We start from the raw sequence: 15,336 nt of genomic DNA, 5'->3' as shown, positions 1-15,336 counted from the left end.
CACGCGGAACACATAAAGTCTTGGGAAAAGCAGCCCTAAGCCTCAGATTAGCTTTAGTTTGTGCCACTTGTCAGCTTGCTATTAATGTATGTTAAAGCGGTGTTGCAGTTTGTCATTGAAACGTGACTGAAACCACGTACAGCTGTCCTAAAACTCCTAAACTATCCGAGCGGCAAACATCACATCTAATTACCGTTTCAAAACAGACTTAACCCGTTTTCAGTCGAAACTAAATTTTTCATCCAAGGCGTCTAATTATTAAGGTTTGATAAGACTTAATTTTTTAGCATTTAAAAGCTAATCGAGATGTTTAATTGCACGTTTTGACACTTTTTGAACGACTGTAACTCAGAGTTAGCGCCTCAGTAAACCGAAAGCGGAAGTGATGGTGGCATTTCTCTCTCACTCCAGGATTAATGATAGTTATTTTGAATGAAGGATTCGCTGAGCTGCTGTAGATGCGCGTTTAGTGAACGTTATTATTACTGGTGGTGTTAAAAGTTATTCCATGGACACACTTTTATTTATTTGAGCTTGTTTGTGATTAATTTGTAGTTTTTGTAACTGAATGCCGGCGCTTGCTAGCTAGCTGCTCACTGAGCCTGTGTGGGCTCTTTGGTGTTTTTAGGTCTCATCATTTAACGTCAACTTGTTTAAGGTGGCGTTTAAATGGCTGCAGCAGCAGGTTAGTGAAGTATGCGAGAACTATAAAATGTTTATTGTGTTTCACATGTAGCCGCAGGGGTCTGCGCTCACAGGGATGAACTACGGAAGGCTGGAAGTCAAAATAAAACGAGTCTGTCAGAGGAAGAGGGCGAGAGACCACCTGAAAGCTTACCTGACACCTGCCAGGAAGAGGGGAGGGGCTGTCTGTTCCCCGCTATGCAACTCCAACAGGAGGATCAGCAGCATCATGGCTGAAAGCAGAACTGTGGAGGTACATCTTGCATATTGACCAGCAGGGTTCGACTCTCCTCAAGTCTGAGTGCATTGAAGTCTGTGAGAAAATGGGCCTCCTCCTCACCTAATCTCTGAGCTCAGTGAACACCTCCCCGATGTGTTTAATGACTCAGTTGGTCATAGAGTAATCAGAAATCAGAAAGAAAAATGATGCCCTGATCGATTAATAACCTGTTTGAAGTCCACGCTGGTGGTATTCTTTTTTTCTTGGCAGTACTGCAGCGACAGCGAGGATCTATTCGGCGACTATGACAGCATCTTAGGGGATTCGTCTGTCCTGGCAAAACTGGATGATGCCGAGCAAAATGAAAGGCTTCGAGGGGTGGAGCAACAACCAGAAGACGAGGATGTCCTCTCAGACTCCATTCTGGACGGCCTTGGAGATGAACCCTTCGAGGACCTACCGGCTAGCCAGCTGCAGTTTCAGGAGGAAGTTCAGGAGAAGGCGAAGAGAAGCCGACTCCAGGACAGAGACAAAACCTCAACGCCTTTCAGAGGACTAGCAAACGGAGAGGGTCCACTCAGGAGACCAGCCGGAGCGAGGAGGAGCGTTGCCGACCAGCTGAAGAGGACGATGCTTGGCAACGCAGCGGCTCCTTCTGCCGTTTCACGGACAGCGATGCTGAAGGAGGCGGTGGTTTCTGAGGAGATAAACGTCGCCATGCAGGCCATGGAGACTGTCTCTGCTGACATGCCTGACCTTGGGCCATTCTTTGGGCTTCCAAGCAAAGTGAAGGAGCTGATGTTTAAACTGAGAGGAATCCAGAGTTTGTATGGTGAGATTATCACAATAAAATTGAAATATTGTAGTTTCTGCACAGAATAAGTCAAGTGAAGACATTTACAACCGGTTTTGTTTTTTTGGGTTTCTTCAGACTGGCAGCAGACGTGTCTGAACTTGGACTGTGTTCAGCAGAGGAAGAATCTGATCTACTCCCTTCCCACCAGTGGTGGGAAAACTCTAGTGGCAGAGATCCTTATCCTCAGAGAACTGCTGTGCAGGAGGAAGGACTGTCTGTTCATCTTGCCCTACATATCGCTGGTGCAGGAGAAGGTACAGAAACCACAGAACATCAAAACATATCAGAAAAGTCTGTTTTGTCAACAGAATGCATAAATGCTAGTAGATGCTACTGAGCTGCTAATGGGTAATAGGCAAATGAGTAAAATTAATCGATGTTGTTTAATGTTCTGTAGGGAAACTTTCAGACTGGGATTATTGTTGATGTTACTCTCACTCCTGAACACGAGCAAATGGTTAGTTAGCTTTTGGTCTCAGATATAAAAGTATATCATCTGCATAGAACTTGACATCAGAGGATAATAATATTTGTGTTTGTGGAATAAAAGAGAAGTAGAAGTAATGACTTTCTGGTTGTGTGGGATAACAAGCTTTGACTTAAAATATAAAATGATAAAACTTCTTCTAAGCGTAAATTTTAATTTGCGCTTAGAAGAAATACAAATAAAAATCAGAAATATAGCACTGTGGGGTGATACAAACTGCCATGGTAGTGTGGATTATCGATTTCCTTATCAATTCTCATTGGCTCCACTTTGAGAGTCACCACCATCTTTAAGCACCATATCAAAGACATTACATTCATGCAAATTAATTACATGCAGTGTGGTCAAAGGTTTGTGCATGTTGGAGGTATTTTCTCTCTTTGTTGTGATCAGTGTTGGGGTCATTACTCAAAAAAGTAAAGTAAAAAAGTTATTACACTGAGCACTTTTCTTAAAAGTAATGCAGAACGTTACATTGCACATATTTTTATCATAACTCTGGTTTTACGTGGCCTATCAACACCATTTAAAAACTGGTATAAAGTCCACACCTTTTCCGTCAGTTGGTCCGTCTGTCCTGCTCACATCTCCAGTGGTTGTACACGTTGTCATTAACGTGGCTTCACTCCACATCAGCCGCTTTGCTAGCTAATGTTGGGCTTACACTGTGCGATTTTTTTTAGTCGCGCGATTCAGCTCCTGCTCAAACTGTACGATTGACTCGCAGGGGTTAGAAGTTCATAGGTCACGATGCAGGGTCTCACACTATACGGTCCGATGCTCTGATGCGACCCGACTGCTCACACTGTGCGTCCATAAAATGAAGGTTATAACAGAAATTCTGTCGCTCGCTCTCTCTGTGTCTTTCACTCACACAGACACGCACACCACCACCATCAACTTTGCTAAATTGCTAATGAAAAACATTGATCAGGCAGCTGTGATTGAGCAGCAGTGTAGATCCAACTATTTTCACGGTTGTTGTGGTCGTGATAATTTTGTGAGGCCACATCGAAAAGGCTCGGATGAACTTGCCATAGTTCTACAAGTTGTGCCTCCATCGCTTGTGTCCAGATCACACGCTGCACTGCCGTGCTGCGCCGTCTTTTTCGCTGACATTTGTGTTTGCGCGTGCGCAGTGTGAGAAACTGCGGCGACACCCTCACGACCAAGCGATTGATGATCGGGAGCTGGTCGTGAGGTCTCAATCGCTTCTCGTTACCCCACGTATACTACACGATGAAGGCCAAAATCCGGCCGATCGCCAAAACGGTCGCAAGACTCAAAAATCGGCTCAAAATGGGCCAAAAATCGCACAGTGTCTGCCCAGCATAAAACACCGGCGTCGGCATATAAGGACGCTGTCATAGCCTGTCAGCGACGTTGATTAGCTGCGTATATACGAATGTGAATCGCGTGATTGGCTGAACTATGGAATAAGGTGGCATCGTTCTAATCCCATATGGGAGCAGCCAGTCACTTACTGCCAAACAGAATTGTTAGCGTATTTACTTTAATTTCAATTCAGGTTAGATTTTTTTTTTGTACGCAACGCAGATTTTTTCTGCGCAGAGACGTGCCAGCAGTGCGCAATTGCGCACGCGCGCAGCTTAGAGGGAACATTGCTTACGAGGACATTATACTACTACTGTTCTATCGAAATTTTAAACAAATATCCTCATGTGGCTCTCATTTTTCTTAGAAACAAAAATCAGTAAAAAAAAAAAATCTGGTAATTCTTTGTTTTGACATTCATCAGGTCCCAATATGCCCAAATATTAAAGATAAATTAAAAATGCATGCCATGGAAGAGTTCGAGTCTTAGGAGGTTAAAGCAGTTGTCATGGTGATTCTATGCCACTTTAGAAACATGAAAAGGTAGAAACGGGCCTGACTGCTTATCAGTTTGTTACCTGTTGAAGTTCAGCAATGGTTGTCTTCAACACAAATGACGATTCATTTTATCACGGTGCTTAGGAAGTACTTAGGAAGTACTTTTCACTTTTCCAGGTGCGTGGTTTAGCAAGCTTTGGTCTGGAGCTGGACTTCATGGTGGAGGAGTACGCTGGCAGCAAGGGCAGGTTTCCTCCCGTGAAGAGAAGAAACAAGACATCCCTTTACATCGCAACCATAGAGAAGGCTCACAGCCTCGTCAACTCTCTGATAGAGAGCAGCAGGCTGGATAACCTTGGACTGGTGGTGGTTGATGAGGTACCTCCCACTTTGGATGAAAGGTGTTTTATACGGCTGGAGGACATTTAACTGAGATTTTGTTTCTTCTGCAGCTTCACATGCTGGGTGACGGCAGCAGAGGGGCCATTATAGAAATGACTCTGGCCAAAGTTCAATATGTGAGCAGTAAGTGTCTTCTTATAGTCTCCATAACTCAATCCAGCCTTAAGTTAAAAACAAACTTCTTGCTTTTGGGTTCTTTTTCTTTTTTTTCCAGAAACAACTCAGATAATAGGAATGAGCGCCACTCTGGGGAATATCAAAGACCTGCAGATGTTTCTGAGGGCTGAAAATTACACAAACAACTTCAGGCCTGTAAGTGATTGAATCAAAGCTGCACCCGAACCTTATAAAACCCTCGAGTGAACACTGACCCTAACTTCCTGCTTCCACAAGGACTTGCTCGAGCATAACACACAGATTAGTCCACCGCTGAAAACAGTTCCTGACACTGAGCAGCTGTTTGAGGGGCTCACTGAGCGTTGTTAAAGTTGCTCATTAACTAAAATCAGGTCTGTGTGTCATGCAAATGCAACTCTCAGAATTAGTCACGACTTATCAGCTGCACATATGAAAATGGATGTGGATGAGCTGGTGATAGTCAGAGGAGAACTTGTGTTTCAAGATCGTTGCATGGAACTGCTGGTTTCTATCAGCGGGGCTTCTTCCTGTCTTTTAAACTCATTTTGAGAGTTTGGGTAAATTGGCGCTCTGTGATTTATTTTATTTTGATTTTTTCCAGGTTCAGCTGAAGGAATTCGTCAAACTGCACGACACCATCTACGAGGTGGACCCAAAAGAAGAGAACTGCTTCAGGTTCTCACGTCTTCTCAACTTTAAAGTAAGTAAAAAACATAATTAACTCTAACAATACAGTGGAGGATCACACCAACACGCCGTGGCCACATTAATATGTACAGGAGACATTTTTCCTGCAGTAAATTAAAGTTTAATGTCCTCCTCTTTCGTTTTCGTGGTGCTTGGTCTTTCTCTTTCCTGCAGTACTCGAGCACGATGCAGAAGATCGACCCGGATCACATCATCGCTCTGGTGACCGAGGTCATCCCAGCGCACTCGTGTCTGCTCTTCTGTCCCACCAAGAAGAACTGCGAGAATGTGGCGGCGATGATCTGCAAATATCTGAAAGAGTGAGCAGCAGCCACTGGGTGACTCCTCCCACTCTGCTGCCCATGCCAATCACTGACTCAGAAACCTTTCTCGACTCTTTCAGGGACTTCTTGCGGCACCGTGAGGAGGAGAAGGGCGTCCTCCTCAGGGAGCTGCGGGACAGCGGGAATGGCTCGTTGTGCCCGGTGTTAAAGGTCACTGTGCCGTATGGCGTGGCGTACCACCACAGCGGGCTGACATCCGAGGAGAGGAAACTGGTGGAGGAGGCCTACTCCAGCGGGGTCCTCTGCCTCCTCACCTGCACCTCCACCCTAGCTGCAGGGATCAACCTACCTGCTCGCAGGTGAGCCGCTCATTAAACAGCTTTTTCCCTTTCCTGTCACAGCAGTCAGGAGCTCACCTGCGTGTTCATGTGTACATATCAAAGGTTATGCACATTTGCTGCTGCTGAAATGATCTGACCTCTGTTTGACCCCGGTTTGACCTCTGTTTGCACACAGAGTGATCCTGCGCTCGCCGTACATAGCCACGGACTTCCTGAAGAGGAGCCAGTACAAGCAAATGGTCGGACGAGCCGGCCGAGCGGGGATCGATTCGGTGGGCGAGAGCATCCTGATCCTGCAGGAGAAGGACAGGAACATGGTAACTAGAGCCATGAGGGACTCAAACTGATGTCTGATTAAAAACAGTGAGCCTAAAAACTGAAGCTTTCCAACAATATTATGTCAAAATACTTTTCTTAATCCTCAGATATCTGAAATACAGACCTGCAGGCATAAAATCTGTTTTAGGTTATTAAAAAACAAAGAAACGTTAAATTAAAAGAGTTAAAAGGTTTAAAAGCTTTATTAAATCTTTGTGTGTGTTTATTTGAGGTCAGCAGCTGCACAGAAACCTCTGTAATGTGCAGGGTTGGACTGGGACAAGCCCGGGTATTTTGACTAGTGACCAGCCCACCATGGTATTATAGGAAAAGCCATAAAGCCTTTATAATAAACTTAAACCTACACCATCCTCCCTATTCTGGTATTCTAAACAGTACTTAGCAAAAATATAAAACAACCTAAATTATAATTACATATACCTAACTAATAGGGTTGCCAAAGGAAAAAAATAGGGAACCACTCCCCCACCCTCTGCCTCAAGATGCTTAACTGACAAAACCGATTTTAATTTAATGCACGTATCAAACAAATGCACATAAATCTATTATTTTTCTCCAGTAATTAAATAGATTCAACATCTTTCTTCAAGAGAATTGCAGACTGCACAGATGGTACCTTCCCAAAGGAAAGAATACTATAACTTACTAGGGTGTATACTAGGCTTAATATTTACTAAATACAATAATGGATTTCTATACATTTTACATCAGATGTAAAATTTGGTTGTAAGATTCAGATAATTATTCATGAAAAGCAAGACATTTTAAATGAGAATAAGAAAGAAAAGTATTTCTTTGTGCCCCCCTCTCCCTGTTAATGCCCTACCTGCCCCCCTGGCAAAACTTTGCTAGATGCGCCCCTGCACAGTTACCAGCTGTCAGCTACATAAAAAAAAGGATCCTGGTGTTATTTGTCTCTCAGAAACAGTTCATAACTTCCCTTCAACTCATTCATGTCACCTAAAAGGTAAACCTGTTTCTCCATCACAGCTCTGATGATTCAGTAAGGACATCTCCTGGTTTTATCTTCATGTTTCCCTCTCACCAGATATACAAACCGATATCATGACCAGCAGCTTTACAGCTGTGGCTCCAGCAAACATCAGCTGATACTAGAAAGTAATATTAAATAAATTCTAACAACAGCTGATCAAGCTTAAACGTGCTGCTGTTGTTTAGCGCTACAGCCACAGGTTTCTGTTTCTGGCGCAGAGAGAAAAGCTGATCATTGATCAGTTTCATGATTGAATTAGCAACTTTCTAGCTGAAGTACGGCACAAATTGCGTTCCTTTTCACCTCAACTTTAAAGTTCGACCTCCTCGGCTGTAATTGGTCCAGCCCAGAGTCGATCACGACCAACTGGCTAATCCACCACCATTCATTTATACCGTTAAAAAATTAAAAGAAATAAAACCCCATTGGCCCATAAATACGAAAAATCACAAGCAGCCCACCGGGCAAATACCTGGTATGCCCGATGGCCAGTCCAGCCCTGGTAATGTGTTAAAAACAATAAAATTAAGGTCGATATAATAACATAACAATAACTCTTTATGACTTCTCCACCATCTCCGACTCCTGCTAAAACAATCTGATCAGTTTCCTGTGAGTTATGACAAAATAAAAGCATTCAGTTAAACTAACAGATGTCAGATAATTCTGCTTTTGTGTGATTTCAGGCTAAAACACTGGTGTGCGCGCCGATGGAGAGCTGTTACAGCAACCTGATGCACGATGATGGAAAAGGCCTCCTGAGCCTCGTCCTGTCCCTCATTGGATTAAACGTAAATCCTTCTAATTCACTCCAAATCCGAGCAGATTAGCCAGCAGGCGCTAATCTCTTTTATCTCTGCATCATTATTTAATATCAAATGGTACCTCTGTGGGGTCTGACTTTCTTTTCGCTTTTATTTTGAAAAACTAAACTGAATTAGTGGTTTATAAAGAAGCAGCTGATTTTTTTCTGTATCAGTGAATCTGTCTGTAATTCTGGTTCATTCTAGCTAATTCTAGGTAATTCTAGGTTTTTATTTTGTTTGGTTTGTGTCACTGATGGCAACATTGTCTAACGAACACAAGCTTCGAAATATTCAGTTCACAGAATATAATGGATCCAAATATTTCCATATATCCTTGTTTTTGTTGCTGAACTGGCCAATCAGGATGCCTGATCAATATGTTTTTAAAAATAATCAGATCACAGCCTGATTCAACTGGTGCTATTGTCCTTATGTCTCGTGGTTTCTGCAGATCACATCATCCGTGGAGCAGCTGCAGGACTTCCTGCAGGGAACGCTGCTGTTTGTGCAGTGGCAGCAGCTGTGTGTGGGGAGGAGCCTGCTGGAGGCAGTGCAGCAGTGCGTGGATGTCCTGAAGGAGAAAGAGCTCATCACAGTAGACTCGCACAGTCAGAGTCTGCGGGTCACCAAGCTGGGAAAGGCTACGTACAAAGGTACCCTCGGCATACCTGTAGGACTCCTTACTTCCTCTCACATGACTTAGAACGTCATGTTTAATCATGATTCTGAAAATCAACAATGAACACAGAGTTGCAGAGTTTTGCTCCTGTTGGCTCTGCATGATGTTATAGCGAGGGAAATCCCTAATATGGTCATCTCAGACACACAAGACTCACCCACTTATGTTCATGAGGAGCAGCCAATAAGAAGACAGTTGATTTAAAGGAGGAGGAGTTAAAACAGATTCAAACATGGAGGGTCATTTTAGCCTGGGCCGGCCACCAAAGATCCTGAACAGGGTAAACTTGTGTCCCAGTCTGGTCCCACCGTGGTCCCAGTCTGGTCCCACTGTTGTCAGATGTTTCGATTCATTGGGCTTAAATAAAGTTTCAAAGATCCTTTTGTAAGGTCAGAAAACTGCGATGGTGTAGTTTTGTGTGTCTGTAGCTGTTATGATTCGTGACGATGAATTAAAGCATTCATGGTGTTCTTCAGCCTCGGTGGATCTGACCTATGCTGAGGTCCTCTACAAAGACCTCTCCAAAGGCCTGGAGTCTCTGCTGCTCAACAGCTACCTGCACCTGGTCTACCTGGTGACCCCGTACGACCTGATTGATCAGTGCAAACCTGACTGGATGATCTTCTTCAGGCAGGTAAGCAGAGCCTGCCTCAGAGCCTCTTGGCCTCCTCCTCCTCACATCTCTCACAAGCTGCTCTCTGCTTCGTCTTCCTCATCTGCAGTTCACACTGTTGTCTGTGGCTGAGCAGAAGATGTCAGCTGCTGTTGGCGTGCCTGAGAGTTTCGTGGCAAGAAAAGCTGCAGGACAGACAGTAAAGAAGGTAAGAAAGTTCAGACCACAGATTTAATGCTTGAGATGTTCAGGTTTTATTTCATTGTTTTTGAGACGTGACCTGTGAAATGTACTCGAACCTGACTGTAAAGAGAGAATCACGAACACGCATCCATGAAATCAAAGATGAAGACCAGAAGCTGCGCAGGTGAACGCAGAGTGATGGAGGAAGCATCTGGATATGTGATGTGTGGCCGCGGTTTTGAAGGTCTGTTAGAAGCTCAGATTAAAACACGCTGAACGCTTCCAGACAGATTAAAGCTTCAGTACAGGATAAAAACATCCAGCTTCACTGTGAAATCTCACAGAGTGCTGCTGTTTCTCCTAATCCAGTTAAAAAAAACGAAACAAAAAAAAATTGGATGACTTTACCAAATCTGGATCAGCAATACTTTACCTGGGCGGCAGGCACCAAATTCACCAACATAAAAGAGCCTTAACTATTTTAATTTTACTAAGAGCTATTTCATCAGCACTAATTCATTATTTTATCCACAACCTTTAAAATTCTTTCATACAAATGCTGCATGAAATAAACAACTGGGGTGGCTGTAGCTCAGGTGGCAGAGCAGGTCAGCCACTAATCAGAAGGTTGGTAGTCCGATCCCAAGCTGCCTCCTGGCTGCATGCCAAATATCCTTGGGCAAGATACTAACCCCATGTTTGCCTACTGGTGGTGGTCAGAGGGCCCGGTGGCGCCAGTGTCCGGCAGCCTCGCCTCTGTGCGCCCCAGGGCAGCTGTGGCTACAATGTAGCTTGCCGTCACCAGTGTGTGAATGTGTGTGTGAATGGGTGGATGACTGGTTGTGTAAAGCGCTTTGGAGTCTTTAGGGACTAAGTAAAGCGCTATACAAATACAGGCCATTTACCATAAACAACTGCACGACCACAAAAGCCAAAAGTAAGAGCTGCTGCTGTTAGCAAGCAAAGCAGGTTGGAAACAGGAAGCAACTTTGTGCACTGTCGTCATGCTTTTACTCCCCTGAAGTAAAAGCATGTAAAAATGTAAAACATGACCAGCAGAGGGCAGCAAACATCAAGAGCATTGATTAAACTGTTCTCTACTGTGACAGTATTCTTCATTCATAACACACAGCTCAGTTTAATGTAGATCTCATAGCTTTAAATTTAATGAATAAAAACGCAAATCCTGAATATTTATACATGTATATCACATGTATGAAATACAGTGCTCCATAAATAATCATCACTGTATGAAAATATATTATTATGTTAATATAGTATTTAATACACAGTGTAATGCAGTTTGTAGCACCGTCTATCAGTTCTAGTTTTCTTGTTTGATTAACTGGAGTTTTTATTTCATGTTTCCAGCCTGAATCCAGCCCTCTGCTGGAATCACAGTAATCCTGATCCTGTTCCAATAAGCAACAAAAACTGGAGTTTTTGATCTGAATTTGTTTTTTGTTTTTAAAAAAAAAGCTGTATTGGCTCCTCTGATTTAATCTGATCATGTAATCCTGTTTTCCCTTTGAACTGCTGGATTTCAGGGTCTGATCTGATCTGACGGGCTTAATCCTGCCAGATTAGTTTTTTATAACTGCCGAGCTCTGGTGTGATGTGTAGGGGTGGGTTTAAAAAAATCGATTTTCCAATTCAAATCGATTTTAACTTGACTAAAGACGTAACCACAAAGCACTGACAAGCCGTCGGTGCTGAAAGCAGACATCTCACAGATTCTGAAGCTGGAGGTTTTGTCACTCTGACCAAAATTCACTGAACCAGCAGCAAAAGAAGATCCAAAGTACACTTCACATTGTCATGAATTCTCTTATTTTTGCTGTTTTGCTTCCACCACGATAAAATCACACACTCCCCTCCCCCCTGTATTTCAAGAGCAGTTTACCATCAAAAATCTGTTTTCTGCATTATTTATTACATTATTATTGCTTATTACGCACCAGTCTACTGTCGTTTACAGCGCTGTCAGCCTCTGTTTGTTTGTTTGTTTTTTCCAAAAATGATAACATCCAACAAGAAAGCCTAATTTCTGCTGTTCAATACCAAAGAAATGTAAAATTTTACAAATGGTGCCAAATTGCAAAACACTTCTATGTCTCTAATTAAACCTCTATGACTTTGCTCTACATCACTTCAGTAGCGTCAGGTAATGTTCATATGTTGATTCGTGGTTTTCTTCCGTTTTTGTTCTACTGCAGAATATTTTTAAGGCGGTTATCTGCTATAAAAAGACAGGCCGGGAAAATCTCCATGTTTTTCTGTGTTTTATCCTCAGTTACTTTGACACAAAGGCATCTCACAAGTGTCAGTACTGACAAATGATCAGAATTATAATATTTCTGACTGTCTGAGTCCAAATTGAATCGAATCGATTATAGAAATCGGTGATGATACCCAACCCTTGTGATGTGACGGACTCAGGCCGTTCCCTTACTCCAGCTCCACCCTCCAGAGGTGGATGTTTGCACCTTCACAGTAGGAAATGTTAATGTTGTTTGCATGGCACAAATCGAAAGGTTAAAGGTCGTGACCTTTTTCCACAAGCTCCTTTAAATGGTGAGGAAGTAAAAATGAGACGTGAAGCACGAGCAGGCAACTGTGAATAATAATGACACAGTAAAGACACGTCGGAGGGGGAAGTAGAAACAGAGTCACTTCCTGTTGAGGGTCACAGACGCGCCTTTCTCAAAGGAGGCGAGTGGCGACCTGACATCATCGTTTCTGCTGCAGGTTGTTGTGACGTCAGTTTAATCGTTTCACTGAAACTTACTAACATCGAAAATCATGACTGGAGTTCAGCCTGCTCCATGAACGCTGGATATGACAAGCGTGATCTTTGAATTTGACCTGACAAGTGGTGCAGGTGATGAAGGCAGATTATGATGACGTCATAATCTTCTTGCTCTCTGAACTTTGTGATCGAGCCCCCCCGCTCAGCAGCGTGCTCTGTTTGTTTCAGGGCGTGAACTTGGCGGCGGTGAGGAGGATGTACCTCGCTCTTGTTCTCTTCTCGCTGCTGAAGGAAACGGACGTCTGGAGCGTCTCCGAGCGTTTCCAGCTGAGCCGTGGCTTCGTGCAGACGCTGCTCGGCTCCGCCTCTGCCTTCTGCTCCTGTGTGCTGCACTTTGCTGAGGTACCACTGGAGTTTACCCGGAGGTCATACCAAAATGGGCAGGCTGAAGGTGAGCCAGCAGGTGTGTCTCAGGTGAGATGGTGATGCTCTGATGTTTCTGTGTCTCAGGAGCTCGAGGAGTTCTGGCCGTTCAGAGCGCTGCTCGCCGAGCTGACACGGCGCCTCAGTTACTGCGTGAAGGCGGAGCTTATCCCTCTGATGGAGGTGGCCGGAGTCCTGGAGGTGAGACACCTTCTTCACCTGCTTTCTTCTTCTTCTTTTTCTTTTTCTCCTCCTGCATCCTTTTCTTACTGTGTGCTCGTGTGACATCATTGAAACACGTTAAGAGTGATGAGTTTCCGCACCGTCACAGTTCGGGGTGATGACATCATCAGCCTGTTGTCAGCTTGGAGGGTTTACAAAAAAAACATGTTCTGTTATTTTGTCAACGCATCAGCGCTCGCATCCTCTGCTGTCACTCGATTCTACTTCCTGCACAAGTGCACATTAGAGCTCCAGTACACTCCCATCTCTATGTAATAAACACGTGAGTTTGTGGACCACAGGAAGTGGACCATTTCAGCAGTTACTGATCACATGAACACCATCTTCATCCACCTCAGCTCAGGTTTTATTTTGTAAAAGGGTTATTACAGCTTTAAGTTCCTTCCTGTCAGCTTTCATTGATCCTGTTAGCATCCATTCTTTCTTCTTCTTCTCTTTATTGATGTTTCTGAAAGCAGCCCTGGAGGTGTACCTGATGAAGGTAGTGAAGGTCAGGGAGAATGTTCAGGTTCTGTGTCTTCGCTCCGTCATGTTAACGTGTGAAATGTCCCATCATGGCTGAAAAGTTTTACTTTATCTCACTGTGACGTGAAAGCTCAGAAGGATTTAGGCCACAGCTTTCTTCTCTGAAGATCGCTGATGCATCCGGTTCCCTCACACTTCACTTTATTAAACTCCTCTTAGATCACTTTTTATATTTTGGTTTAAAAACGCTGCAGAGGGGAGCCAGATGTTTCTCATGTCGGCTTATTCCACTCAGCCTGATTAATCAGATTCACTCTGGAGACATTCAAACTAAAAGGTCACGTTTCAGGATTATTTGAACTTTATTTTGTAGACATATTTAAACTCGCTACAGGAAGTGCATCCTGTGCTGAATGTGGCGTGTTAATGATTCTGAGAGAATGTAAGTGCTGCTGACACCTCCGTGAGCAGGAGGTGGTTCGGGTGCGGTTGTTATTCGGCTCACGGCCCGTCCCACCTCTCCTCTGCCAGATGTTTCACTTTTGTCCCAGTCACCGCTGACTCATCGGTGAACGTGCTGAGCTGCTGATGTTCGTGTCAGCAGGTTAAAGAGAAATGGGCGGCGCTCGCAACCCTGAGGTGTCCCATGCTCGACGTTTCTGTATCAAGGGAACAGTTTTATTCAACGTGAAAAGTTTTTTTTGCTTCAGGTGATTTTAAGTGAGAACCATCTGAGCCTCCATAGCTTCTCCATGTCCTCTGCCTCAGCTGAAGCTCTGACATCACCTCTTTTTTTCCCTGCAGTCGAGAGCAAAGCAGCTGTACGCTGCCGGCTACAAGACACTGACTCACATGGCGAACGCCGACCCAGCCGCTCTCTGCACAGCCATCCAGAACCTGTACAGGAAACAGGCCAATCAGATCGTGGCCTCAGCCAAGGTGAGACTGTCCTCAGAGATCGCGCCCACACGAGCTGATCACCGTACCTGAAATCAGCACGAGTACTGATGGTGTTAAATGACTGATGTGATGCTCTGTGGAGCTGACAACACTCACAGTCGGTCTCCGTGTTTGATGACATTACAGTGTGAAGAAACACTGAAACAGGAAGTTTAACTGTGACAGTTTCTTTGTTTCAGATGCTCGTGAATGAGAAAGCCGCAGCTCTGCAGGAGGAAGTGGATGAACTGCTGGCGCCGCCCTCTGACCTGCCACAGCTCTGACATCTTCTCAGGAGTTCTACCCTCTTTGAACACTTCTGATCTCACTGTGACATCATTTCTTATTAAAGTAACTGGGATGTCCTCGCCGTGTCTGTGCCAAAAGCTTCACTTCCTGTTCTCCTCACCTTCTTTCAGCCATTCATTGCGCTCTTATTTTGTCGTCTGTACTTCTTGTTATCACACTGAGAACGCGAAGGTCGTTTTTTCACGCGAGGAAACGTTAAAGGTCATTTTCTGCTCGTTAAAGGTTTCAGCTTCACCTGAGCAGTGTGAGTGTGTCAGGTGAGCTCAAGTGAGTCTGTTTCAACCTCAGGTGCCATCAGCAGGAAGCTGTCAGCTGTTTTTGCCATGACATCATCATGTCTTCACCTCCGGAGCACACAGAATGTCAGTTGATGGAGGCGACCTGCACCTGATGGTTCACTGCTTTGAGAAAATGACTCATTACTGCGACTTTTCTCATTTTAGTAAATTTTAAACATTAAATATTTAAACTTTATTTTCTGTCTGTGTTTTTTGGGCATTTATTTATTCTGGAAACTGAAAATAATTTGTCTGCTACATCAGACAGCTGACCTACCAAAATAAAAGCATGTGTGTCATCAAATAAAAAATGTGTACTCTGTTTTTATTTGCAGTGGATTCATTTGATTTTTAATTTCAGTTTGTTTGGTTAAGTCGAACTGT

At 44.0% G+C, this 15,336-nt stretch overlaps 1 protein-coding gene across 2 annotated transcripts; it reads left to right on the top strand.

Annotated features, from left to right (window-relative positions):
- Positions 1–38: 38 nt before the first annotated feature.
- helq (helicase, POLQ like) lies at positions 39–15,257 on the top strand. 2 transcript variants are annotated; one of them, XM_085462946.1, is made up of 19 exons: positions 39–263; positions 737–937; positions 1,175–1,736; positions 1,836–2,014; positions 4,258–4,458; positions 4,533–4,605; positions 4,697–4,794; positions 5,222–5,320; positions 5,482–5,627; positions 5,711–5,950; positions 6,108–6,249; positions 7,952–8,056; positions 8,523–8,724; positions 9,227–9,384; positions 9,473–9,571; positions 12,524–12,697; positions 12,806–12,919; positions 14,231–14,365; positions 14,566–15,257. In XM_085462946.1, exons 2-19 carry the CDS (start codon positions 761–763, stop codon positions 14,647–14,649), a joined length of 2,988 nt encoding a protein of 995 aa, XP_085319072.1. In that variant the 5' UTR covers positions 39–263; positions 737–760; the 3' UTR covers positions 14,650–15,257. The 2 variants fall into 2 exon arrangements, with proteins under 2 accessions (XP_085319072.1, XP_085319071.1); XM_085462945.1 differs by lacking the exon at positions 39–263 and having other exon boundaries at positions 378–937.
- Positions 15,258–15,336: the final 79 nt, after the last annotated feature.

Source organism: Copadichromis virginalis, linkage group LG7 (genome assembly GCF_057382275.1).
Source record: "Copadichromis virginalis isolate Kocher_CV1m ecotype Utaka linkage group LG7, C_Virginalis_male_GT1.1, whole genome shotgun sequence".
NCBI classification, from domain to species: domain Eukaryota; kingdom Metazoa; phylum Chordata; class Actinopteri; order Cichliformes; family Cichlidae; genus Copadichromis; species Copadichromis virginalis.
The sequence above is the reverse complement of the archived record's forward strand: the minus strand, read 5'-3'. Positions and strand labels throughout refer to the sequence as shown.

Excerpts from the sequence above, each read along its gene's own strand:
- helq (XM_085462946.1), top strand. The coding sequence starts at position 761 with ATGAACTACGGAAGGCTGGAAGTCAAAATAAAACGAGTCTGTCAGAGG. Across the intron at positions 8,057-8,522 it reads TGTCCCTCATTGGATTAAAC|ATCACATCATCCGTGGAGCA; the intron begins GTAAATCCTTCT and ends TGGTTTCTGCAG. Across the intron at positions 14,366-14,565 it reads AGATCGTGGCCTCAGCCAAG|ATGCTCGTGAATGAGAAAGC; the intron begins GTGAGACTGTCC and ends TCTTTGTTTCAG.